The 12,316-nt window shown below is 38.5% G+C and overlaps 1 protein-coding gene across 2 annotated transcripts in view; it reads right to left on the reverse strand.

The window, feature by feature from the left end:
• The window catches only part of ACER1 (alkaline ceramidase 1), a 44,617-nt gene that overhangs the window by 17,275 nt on the left and 15,026 nt on the right, over positions 1-12,316 (reverse strand). For both annotated transcript variants that reach the window (XM_063455867.1, XM_063455868.1), the window contains 2 exons: positions 4,710-4,824; positions 2,550-2,688 (listed from right to left, as the gene is read on the reverse strand). In XM_063455867.1, the coding sequence (XP_063311937.1) occupies positions 2,550-2,688; positions 4,710-4,824 (254 nt within the window). The remainder of the gene's footprint in view (positions 1-2,549; positions 2,689-4,709; positions 4,825-12,316) is intronic.

The following is a 12,316-nucleotide window of genomic DNA, read 5'->3' on the forward strand; positions in this document are numbered from 1 at the left end:
TTAGGGCATCTTACCCAATCAGGAATAGTATACAGCAGTGGTTTATCCTGGTTTTGTGCTGCAAAACTCAGGCGCCCAGCAGCCCGACCGGCATGTCAGTTAGCCGCAAGGCTAACAAGACATTTGCTCTGGGCATTTGGGGGCGGCTTTTTTTGCTGCCCCCTGGAATATGCCGCCCAAGGCAAATGCCTTGTTTGCCTCACGGCTAAAACGTCCCTGGTATACAGGCACAAGAAATGTCAAGTAGGAAGATATATTTCTAGACAATAATTTGCTTTCAGGGCACATGTGGACTACTTTTGTCTACATTCTAAGCTGTTATCTCAGGTTATAAATAAACCATTTTTTTCTGAACAACAAAGGAATTTTTATCAATGATTTTATAGTTTATATATCTATAGACTGTGAGCTCGATTGAGCAGGGCCCTCGTCAACCTATTGTTCCTGTAGGTTTTTGTAATTGTCTCATTTATTGTTAAATCTCCCCGTTTGATGATAATATTGTAAAGTGCTACGGAAGATGCTGACGCTATATAAATACCAGTAATAATAATATATCATTATGCTATGTAACATGAAAGCATCCGTGTGCGCCATCTACTGGTAAAATGGCAAACATGTAAGCTTAGGATTTTTGCATTTTAGGTTCCGTATTCCTGGGCTAAAGGTTCCCACGTCCAGGATTGATGGAAAGGAAGTCACAAGGGGGTGGGTGGCGGGAATAGAGACACAAGTGAAAGATGAAGTGAGGCCAGAGACATAAGAAGCAGGGGAAGCGGGGCACAGGGTCACCAAAATTTGTAAGAGTTCAAGTTCCATACTTGACTATAATAATTAAAATACAAGGGGTATAAGGAAAGGAAAACCGAAAGAAAAAAGCGACAGTATTACTTTAAATGACACTAAAACCACCAATGAAGGGATCTGCGTGAAGTAGTCCTGTCCTTTTAGCCCTAAAATTTAAAACATTGCAGTTTTTAAGCCATAAGAGGTGCCTCTGTGGCACTGACCGAGTAAAAGATAAATGAATAAATAATAAATTTAGAATAAAAGATTGCATATATTATTATATCCTACATGTGTATCATTTTAATGTGTGTGTGCTGAAGGTTGCCTACCCCATGTCCTAGATCATGCAGAATGAGAGTGGCAATGTTCTGCATTTTCTTATGATGCCAGAATTCATGAATGTGCACTAGCTACACGGTTTTAGGTTAAAGAAGAATGGTTTAGTGGTGCTTCTCACCAAAGAGGACTCAAGGATGGTTGTACTCGTGGAGCAACCGTAGAGCAGCATATAAAATGAAATGCCATTTTCAGTAAAAAATTATAAAAAAAAATCAAAAACAAATAACCCACATTCTGGGTGATATACAGATTACATTTCAGTTAAAGTAGTCAATATATACATTTTACAAAAAAAACAAGTCATGCGCTCAAACTCCCACTACTCTTGGGCAGCAGCAGCGACCATAGTACACATCAGCCCAAATACATACAGTAAAAACCAAAGAAAAAAGTTATCTGCGCTCTTTCCCAAATCCCTAAGCATATTTAAACAAATTGAGGTTTTTAGTTACCTCCAACGGCCATGAGAAGTCCAAGCAGTTGTAAAACAGGTAGGTCGTAAAGTGACAGGGTATCCACTGAGGTGGCAATTGTGGCGAATTCTATGTCAAAATAGCCAAACTGATACATTCTTGAAACCAGTTGAGTTTTCAGTTTTAGATATTTTAACCTAAATTTAGAAATTCACTCTGAATTCCCAATGTTTCCTACTTTAGTGCATAACCTTCATATTGTAGACGCTAAAACAATGTCATTTGCCAAATCAATCATTACATTAGAGAGAAGAACTGAAATATTCAGCCCACAAATTGGACAGTAGCTACCCACAGTCAGTGGTGTATTTTGGATTTGTGCTGCCCTAGGCACGACTAAATTTGGGCACCCCAAAATCTAAATTTGCCCCCCCCCCAATTCGTGTCAAGGCCACTTTTTTGACTGACAGACATATGCCCTTATTGATACGTGCACTGGTATACACTCACTGACAGATACACAATCATTGGCACACACATACAGTCATTGGCACACACTGTTTAACCAACACACACTTTTACTAACAGACACACACTGACACACCCACTCACTGACAGGCACACACTCTCAGATACACATAAAATGACATACACACACTGACACACACTCACAGGCACACCTATTCTCACTGAAATGCACACACACTTTCACTCACTCACAGACACACACTGACAGCTACACTCAATCACATTAAGGTGGACAGCCACAGAACACAAAGAAAACAAGGCATTTTTGGCATTTTTTGGCACCCCCCCTGAAAGTGCCACCCTAGGCAAATGCCTTGTTTGCCTTGTGGTAAATACATCCTTGCCCACAGTAGCTAACCCTTCTGCCAGGAATAAAGTAAGAAAATCGACAGAATCGGGCGACAGAATCTATTTCAGGTTGAGATATTTTACCAAAATGATAAGGCAGAAAACTTATGGTCGGAAGATGGTTGATCGTACCTGTTCTTGATGAATTCCGGAAAGTAGGGCCTGGGAAACCATATCGAATAGCCCAAAGCAATCACCCACAGAATGGAGAGCTCGTCCAGCATTTGCCCCAAGTAGCTCAAGGTCATGTGGTAGTATGCAGAGAAGAGGCCTATGGGGAAGCAATAACTTTACTGATTCCACATGTCAAGGAAACGGATGAAACACTTCATTCATTCTACAGATACATTTAAAAAATCAACTTGGAATGGCTGCATCCATAGACACTGATATATATAAATACATATAAAACAAACGTGGCAGACAGCATAATTACATTTAGAAGCCACTGCCCTGAGATTTCCAAGGCTCTTATTATTGAAATTCTTGATATTTATATATACTTATGGAGACCTGGAATATGCAGCTACTTATTTGTACAGGTCGCCTTTCAGCCATGCATTGTGAATCACAGGAATGAATTGTAGTGGAATGTCAGCCTTCATTATATATTCACTTAACCCAATTTATGCTTTGATACATTTGGTGCTTTATTCACATAATAGATAAATCAGCGCTCCAGTCCATACAGGGACCTTTATCAGGATTATGCCAGGATTATTTCATCAGGACTATCCTTAGGACCGAAATGTCCATACATTTATTATGTGAATAAAGCACCTAATTTTTTAAAGCACAGATTTGGTTGACTGCTCTCTTCTTGGTGACTATATTCTGGCTCTGAGATTGCACCCCAGTGTTTCTCTACTGACTTGTCAAGTGTGGGATTCTGTGGAGTGCTATATATATTTGAGATATATATATGCACAGCAATATATATATAAACCAAAGAGAGTGCTTTGGTTTGGTAAGAAAATAAATACTACGTATACATTATATCATTTTAAAATAATAAAATGTTAAATAATAGTAAAATCAACTTCTATATATACTGTATCAAGTATTTTTTTTTCATTCTTCCAACCGATGCACTCAAACCTCTCTTCAATATTTAAGCTTGTGTTTCTTGTTGAGCCCATTTCCTTTCAATCTCATTACAACTCCCTCTCCTTCTATTTTGTCACCTTTTTAGCACATTCTCTGTTACTTTTCTTACTCATTTTTTTATTTTCGCTTCTTATGTTCAAAGGTGACATTATACCCTGTCACAGTATCACTTCCACCCAGTGTTTACTATCTGCATGAGAGAGGACCTTCATCCTTGGTAGGCAACTGATGGGAGCAACAGGACCATGCTTCAACAGGCACAGAGCTATATATACACAAGATCAAAGAAGTAACATTGACGGATGCCCTAATCAACCCAGCAATGCGTATCGCAGAGGCGAGCAACAAATGTGTATCTACCTCTCCAGGATTACGCCTCTATTTAAAACCATCTATGTCGATTGAAAAACCCTGAAGAATTGGCCAAATGCATCTCGGAAGCTGGATACGATTTGACAGTTTATTTTTGTTTATATATTTTCAAAGCTTTTTTTAAATAAATATTTTATTTAACTTCACTGTCATGTTCCTGCTGCATATCGATTGCAGGTGGTGTCTTCAAGCCTTCCGCCACACATACAAACTAGCCCTACAATTGGCTGAGGTAATCAATCTGGATGATCTCAGCCAAGGAGGCAGAAAGGTCACAGCTAGACCAGCGTGTCAAGGAAGTAAAGGTAGGTTAATTCTACATTATAATCTTTTACAGGGGGGTGATAGACACCTAAATAAGTACGGTACCTCTATGGCATTACATGTTTGTATTCCTAACGTTTCATCGTTCCTTTATTATTTTTGCAGTGCACCATTTTATCTTGTCACTTTTACAGAATTATATGTGATTATCCCTTTCCAGTCCTATATGGTTTCGTGCAGAGCTCGACAATAGGAAGTCCCATCCTACTTCAATGCATCATGATGCCAAAAACAAAATCTAAAGTAATCTATGAGATAGGGGGTCTGTGTGTGGGGCGAGTCAGAACTGTTATCTACACAATAGTCAGGGGTAATCTTTAAATCTCTGTAAATAGCGCAGATCCCAATGGTGCATTAAGACACGCCAGACCACCTGATTTTTTCACTGTTGTGTATCTATTTTTTTTTTTTACTCCCTTTGTTATATAACTAAAGAAGGACATTCACTTAACAAACCCACACAGATAATATAAAAGCCACAATCCATACCGACTAAGGTGAACATGGTCCAAACGAGATGAACAGCTAGGGTGCGTTTACAGGCGTAGGGGTGCAGCAGGTACATCATGAGTGGTCCAGCCACAAAGAAGACAACATTGGTGACCTGTTAAAGTAGAAGAAAAATAATAAATTACAATTAAGCTTAATATGTACACTACAGGATACTGTTTATGAAAATGACTAGAATTGTACTGTTTAAATTACAAAAGTATCTGTAGTTCACAATTATTATTATAGATATGGGTGGAAAAAATCTACCCTGGATGAGTGGAAAAAATGGTTGATTTGGTCTCAGAATATGATAATGATAATATGGTAGAGAGAAGTCCTCAACTGGTAAATGAGCTCCCCATTAAAGCTCTGAAACAATAAAACTTGATATAAGGGAAATGAACCCTGAACGTACCAGGAGATCTTCTAACCATAAGAGGAAACAGCAGTACTGGTCCAGAAATGAACCCAATACAAAGATCTCACCCTGGAATGAGTACTCTCTATACAACTCCCAATCTCAAATAGACAATAAGTTGCACAAGCACAAATAAAAATAGAAATACAAATAAGAAATAAGTAAAAAGATAGAAAATAAAAAATATAAAATGTAATATATATGAAAATATATACTATATAAAAAAAACCACAAAGGTAAGAACAGAAAAAACTCTTCTAAATATCCTCAATCCATGTACTAAGTTCAGACTAGTGCAAATAAATGTAACCGTCTATGTGGACGTCTGCAACAAAGTATATATGTGTTCAGCTGTACTGAGATACTATCTGTACTGCTGAGTCTGTATAATAACAAGCAGGCACAGAAGTATAATCTAATGTTCTGCAGTGAATGCTACTGATCCGACATATAGTTACTGACATAAATCCAAAATGATAAAGATAGGTGTCCTCTTTGTAGTATCAACAAAACATCCGTTTTTTTGTTAGTAAAAAATCTATAAAATTTATTTATACAGCATCATCAATGGTAGAAAAAATAAATGAAAACGTGATACATAGTCTATAAATAAAAACTCGATGGGTATATTTACAGAGTCCTTTGGGATATGCAGAATCCAATTTGGAGTGGTTACTCACTGAACCTCTGGCCGGTCAAGAGGTAACGGTGGAAAAAAACCGGGAAGTTTGGTTTTCAAAAAATCTTCTCGTGCGTCTCACTCTGTATTGGTCTGCGTTCTCCTGGATCTCTATGAAGATGCGGCTCCTGCCGAAAGTATGCCTTACGCGTTTCGTGACTGGATACTGTCACTTCATCAGAGGCTCGTAATCATTGGATGGTAGTCAGTGATCTTATATACCTTCCATTGATCAAAAATCCCATACAGCTGTGGTTAAAGATCTGAGAGCTCATAAAGTCGCTCTGAGCGCGGTGCACCGTGGGATGTTGGAGGGCTGCGGTTGGGAGGGGACCGGATTCCTGAGCTGGAAGGCTTGCCGTGATCCAATTATTATTAGGCAGAATAAGAATAAACAAGTGCTGCCCAGAAGCATTGTAGCTGGCAACTGGGGCAGATTTGTCCTTTAGCATTCCCTAAAATGTAACAATCTAAAGGCAACACTCTAAGTTCTTCTTATAGCTACTAGAACTGAATGCAGTGATTAGGGTGCAAGAAGACTTTAAAAATCCTCATGCATCTTTGCAACCCCCTATGTATCTCTGCAGTCCCCCATAACCCTGGGGAGTGGGCAACAAACACTCAAGGTACCATAATCTCTACAGCAGAGGTCACCAAAAGGTAGATCTCCATGTTTTAAAACTACAGATCCCATAACGCTTTGTCATTCTAAAGGCATTCTAGAAAAGCATAATAGGAGTTGTAGTTCTACAACATCTGGGGATCTACCTATTGGGAACCCCTGCTCTACAGCATGCTCTAGTTGCTATGCTTGGAGTGTTCTGTATTCCTAATGCTAGAGTGTTAGGTAGCCATTTCGTTTTCTGCTCTCTCTCCTCCGAGCTACCTTTTCTCCTATGCTGTGGTACTCTATCTATGGCTAGACCTGTCTCCGTCACGAGATCACCGAAATCGCTGATCTTAGCCAATCCAATGCTTTTCTGTAAGAAAAGCATTGGGAGGTTAGTGCACATCTTATATAAACCATCTGATAAAAATAGCATTTTTACTCGCTGCGTAGTGGTCTGAGTGAACCTAAACTCTGCAATTAAACCAGTGCTGGTTTCCCTTGCAGGGTTAAAACAAGGAGAAAATGGCACCAACACCACTTCATTGAGATGATATGGTCTGGGTGCCTATAGTGTCCCTCTAAATAATTTTTCTCTTTAACCCCTTAAGGACACAGGGTTTCCCTTTTATTCCAGAAGTTTGGTCCTTAAGGGGTTAAAGGGACACTATAGTCACCCGAACAACTTTAGCTTAATGAAGCAGTTTTGGTGTATAGAACATGTCCCTGCAGCCTCACTGCTCAATCCTCTGCCATTTAAGAGTTAAATCCCTTTGTTTATGAACCCTAGTCACACCTCCCTGCATGTGACTTGCACAGCCTTCCATAAACACTTCCTGTAAAGAGAGCCCTATTTAGGCTTTCTTTATTGCAAGTTCTGTTTAAGTAAGATTTTCTTATCCCCTGCTATGGTAATAGCTTGCTAGACCCTGCAAGAGCCTCCTGTATGTGACTAAAGTTCAATACAATTATTTAAGGTAAATTACATCTGTTTGAAAGTGAAACCATTTTTTTTTTCATGCAGGCTCTGTCAATCATAGCCAGGAGAGGAGTGGCTAGGGCTGCATAAACAGAAACAAAGTGATTTAACTCCTAAATGACAGTGCATTGAGCAGTGAAATTGCAGGGGAATGATCTATACACTAAAACTGCTTTATTTAGCTAAAGTAATTTAGGTGACTATAGTGTTCCTTTAAGCATATACAGCCAGAAAGCCATTTTAATATGTTGCTATGCAGAATGTATCAAATTGGCTAATGCGATAGCCCTCAGCACAGAAAGTCTTGTTACTTGGAGATTCAGTCTGATAATCAGTGTATTTGAACTTGGCGTTATTATTATTATTATTATTATTATTATGATATTTATAGAGCGCCATCAAATTTCGCAGCGCTTTACAATGGGTGGACGAACAGACATGTAGTTGTAACCAGACAAGTTGGACACACAGAAACAGAGGGGTTGAGGGCCCTGCTCAATGAGCTTGTATGCTAGAGGGAGTGGGTTAAAATGACACAAAAAGGTAAGGATAGTGTTAGACTAGTGACAGTTGCAGAAGAGGAATTCACTACTAAAAAAAAACTACTACCAAAGTAGGTGTTCACTACTGATATTACCCTCACAGGGGTATTTATAAAGTGTAAACTCTCTGGTGGGCTATTACATTGTAATTAATTCAAAGCACAATTACAATATTAGGCCAAAATAGCTAAACTGAAGATATAGCTGACTTCTTCAATATGGCTTCAAATTTCAAATTCCCTTCGAATGCCAACAATTCACACATTAGTAAATAATCCTCTCTGACACCCCGAGTTAACATAACATTGTTATGGTTGTAATATGCCCATTTGATTTATTGAATACAGACCCAATATATAACTACAAGCTGCAGTGAAATTGTGTGAGTACAAAATCTAACCTCACTAATGAAACTATTACACTATGTTTTTATTTTTCTCTTTTTTTTTATTTAATTTTTTTGTGTGTGGTGCAATTTTTTTTCTGTGTGTGTGTTATACTTCATTTTTCACTGTTAAAAAAACAACATTTTTTATTCTTGTGTTCATTTGTCTGCCATAATTGTTAGCGTAGTCGTAGATATGTATGTAATATATAGTCATGCATCTTCTCTTATCTTTATTGGTGCTCTGATAAGGAAGGATGGAGAAAATGTAAAGGCTCTAAACATCCATGTGACTCAGAACAGATGTAAATGCATAAATACTAAGCATATCTAATCAAGTGTTTGTAATGAGCAGTGTGATCTTTTTATGGGAAGTATTGATAGCTCCAATTCCTTGAGCGCATAAGCACAAAGCTATCAGTCACAAGACTTTATTTTAGAGGGTTAATTATTACAAAGTATTAGTGCTGCCATGCATGTAGGACTAAACACTAGGTTCTAATTTCATATAAATTTGGACAAATTTGCTGTAATTCAGTTGTAAAACAGTTATGTTTATCTGAGAGTATTTTATTCTTAAGCTTCCATAGAATGTATGCTGTAGTGTATTCTATATACACTATATGAAGTTTTCCTTTACCCAGTATTACTAGGTATCTTTGAGTTATTATGTCTGATATCATATATGTCATATAAAGCATATCAAACAGGATACTACAAGCAACTCTTATAATTTTTATTTTTTATTTACATTTTGTAATTTTTAATTATTGCTTTCTGTTAACAGAGAGTGTGAATCGTAGTGTTTCATAACTCAATATATGGCGTAGGTGCTACATTTTCAGCGTCTGTTATTGAAGCCTCTCTCCTGATATTGGCACTTCTGTTTAATTTGTATTTATGATATGTTTCCCTAGTGATGCTGAACTGCTGTATGTAACCTGTACAACCAAAATAAAGAATGAAAACAAAAAAGTGTTGTATCTTTAATAGTGGTGCACAGATGTAAAGGGGGTGAAGTCACCTGCGGTGATTGCCCAACTTTTAGTACTTTAGACTACTAAAGAACATTTTATAAAGAACCCCTAAAGTTTCTGAGGATATTCATTAAAGGGCTACTCGAAGCACCATAACCACTTCCGTAATTTGAATTGGTTATAGTGCTTGAGTCTGTACGTGCAGTGTTACGCCAAGACACGCTACACATACAGTTAAACACTTTCCTGCTAGAGATGTAACCACCTCCAGGAACCGGAGGAAGATTTGGCTTTACCCAACTGTCACGAATTGGGTAACCCAACACACAGAATAATAACCCTCCTGTAGGTACAAAATAAATACCTAAACTGGTCTTTAGAATGGCCGGACTGACAGTAATAAGAAGAGAATAGTCAAACCAAGCCTAAGTCAAAGGGAGCCAGAGAACAACCAAAACAAAATACCAGAGCCGAGTCAAGAGAACCAGAAATCAAAGTAGTCAGGAAAAAGTCAATATCAAAATAGCACAAAACCAGATATAAACGCACTCTTAGGACACTAGTAAACTAGGAACAGGAACAGGGTACTGAAACACGGGCTAAATGTGCTTTTATATGTTTCGGGGGCGTGATTGATGCAGTCATGCCCCTAAGACATGAGAGGGCATCTGTAATCTTGCCCTCAGTACTGCCCATCGCCTGACGTCAGCACGCCTGCGCCGCATCATAAAAAGGGAGCATGCGCACAGCGGCTGGCGTCCAGGAGTCTAGCCAATCAGGCAGAAAGACTAAAGGGAGCGGGCCGCCTGATAGGAAAAACAGCTGATTGGCGGACTGCCTAGGATTCGTTACACGGACGTAGTGATCCTTGGATGACACCAGACTCCTCCCTCCCCCTCTCCAAACTTCCCCGCTCCTTTTTTTGTTCTCTCTTCTTCTTCTCATTCTTTTCCCACAGCTTCTCCCCTTTAGCCCACCACCCAGACCCCCAGCTGGGTAAGGTGGACCCTGCTTGGGCAGGGATCAACACTTGTAAACAATATGTACTAACCTAGTGAGGGTATGGAGGACTTACATAACAAGGGAAGGAATTCAGGAATTCAGGATCCAAGCTAAACCACATGATGACCTGGGGTCCGGAAAGCTTGTTTTACCTGCTACCTGTGTTTAATAAAAAGTCGATTTTTCATGGGACCTGCGCGTCTATTTTTTCATGTTTTTCTTGCCAGTTTACTGAGACCTGCGAGTTTCCGAATCACTCATTCCATAATGATGCATTAAATCTTGAGGGACCTGCGAGTCCCAATGCTGCACCTTTCTTACTTTGAAAATCGAATCAAAAGATATTTACAAAAAAAAAACAAAAAACAAAACAAAACGCTAACTATGCAAGCAAACACCAGGCTAATGGTTAAACATAATCCATAAATAAAATGTAATATTTAATTTTTCTTCTTTCCTTTTACAGAAAGCAGACAAACAGAAATCGTTATTCATATATTTATTATATCCTATTATGTGTTGTTCACACATAATAGGTGAATATTGTTTTGGCTCAATCTTTCCCCCTATCCCTTTTTACTATTAAACAGAAATCTTCGACTATTCCTTAGAATGAAAATACAGTTACCTTCCCCTATATACCACCTTTAGGTATGTTATCTTTTCATATTACAATGCAAATGCTTATCAGGTGAGAGGGCTGTCCCAGCCCCCTACCCATAAAACACAAAAGCGGAAGACGCTAGCTATCATGAACCTTTGTCCATTCTAAGCTGCTACCACTCCCTATGTTAATCATTACAAACATCCAGCATTTAATGAACTTGCTAGATCACCTATGCATTTGTATTAGAGCTGTGACTAATGCTCCCAGATGCAGCTGTCCCTGCACATAGTCACAGTCATTCACTAAAGAGAGAATTCAAGGTACATTCAAAGTGAATTTCAAACCTAAGGTCGAAATAGCCAAACTAGAACAATTAGCTGTGCTATCAGTTCGGCTGCTTTGGCCTTAACTCCTCAAGGACACAACTTCTGGAATAAAAGGGAATCATGATGGAATATTTCCGTCATGTGACCTTAATGGGTTAAATTTGAAATTTACTATAAATTGACACTTAAGTAAACAACCGTGAATATCTTCGAAGTGCATCCATTTTTAGCGTCAGAGAACTGTACTGCAGTTATCATATACTATTATTAATATTATCACATATCATGTACATTTACATTAGGGCAACCACGCCAAAATCCAGGTCATTTAACAACTCTGGCTTCAGGAATGGATAAAATTAAAGGGGACCTCTAAGCACCATAACCACTACTGCTCAGTGGCTAGAAACACCATCACACTGCATGACAGTGAAAACAGAAAAAAATCACAGCTTTCACGGCTCCCATAGTCCGCCCCCTTTCCAGCCACTTTAATATGTGAAATTTACACTATCCACTTCTGCATTACCAATATCAGTTCCATCTGACGTGGATTGAGGTGATGGGAGTGCTAACATAGGGTCAGATGTAAATAGAAACATAGAAACATAGAATGTGACGGCAGATAAGAACCATTCAGCCCATTTAGTCTGCCCAATTTTTTAAATACTTTCATTAGTCCCTGGCCTTATCTTATAGTTAGGATAGCCTTATGCCTATCCCACGCTTGCTTAAACTCCTTTACTGTGTTAACCTCTACCACTTCAGCTGGAAGGCTATTCCATGCATCCACTACCCTCTCAGTAAAGTAATACTTCCTGATATTATTTTTAAACCTTTGTCCCTCTAATTTAAGACTATGTCCTCTTGTTGTGGTAGTTTTTCTTCTTTTAAATATAGTCTCCTCCTTTACTGTGTTGATTCCCTTTATGTATTTAAATGTTTCTATCATATCCCCCCTGTCTCGTCTTTCCTCCAAGCTATACATGTTAAGATCCTTTTACCTTTCCTGGTAAGTTTTATCCTGCAAATGATGGTATTAGAGTAAATTCTGTGTTATCAATGCTACCAAATAGGAAGCA

This window comes from Pelobates fuscus, chromosome 5 (genome assembly GCF_036172605.1).
Source record: "Pelobates fuscus isolate aPelFus1 chromosome 5, aPelFus1.pri, whole genome shotgun sequence".
Lineage (NCBI taxonomy): Eukaryota > Metazoa > Chordata > Amphibia > Anura > Pelobatidae > Pelobates > Pelobates fuscus.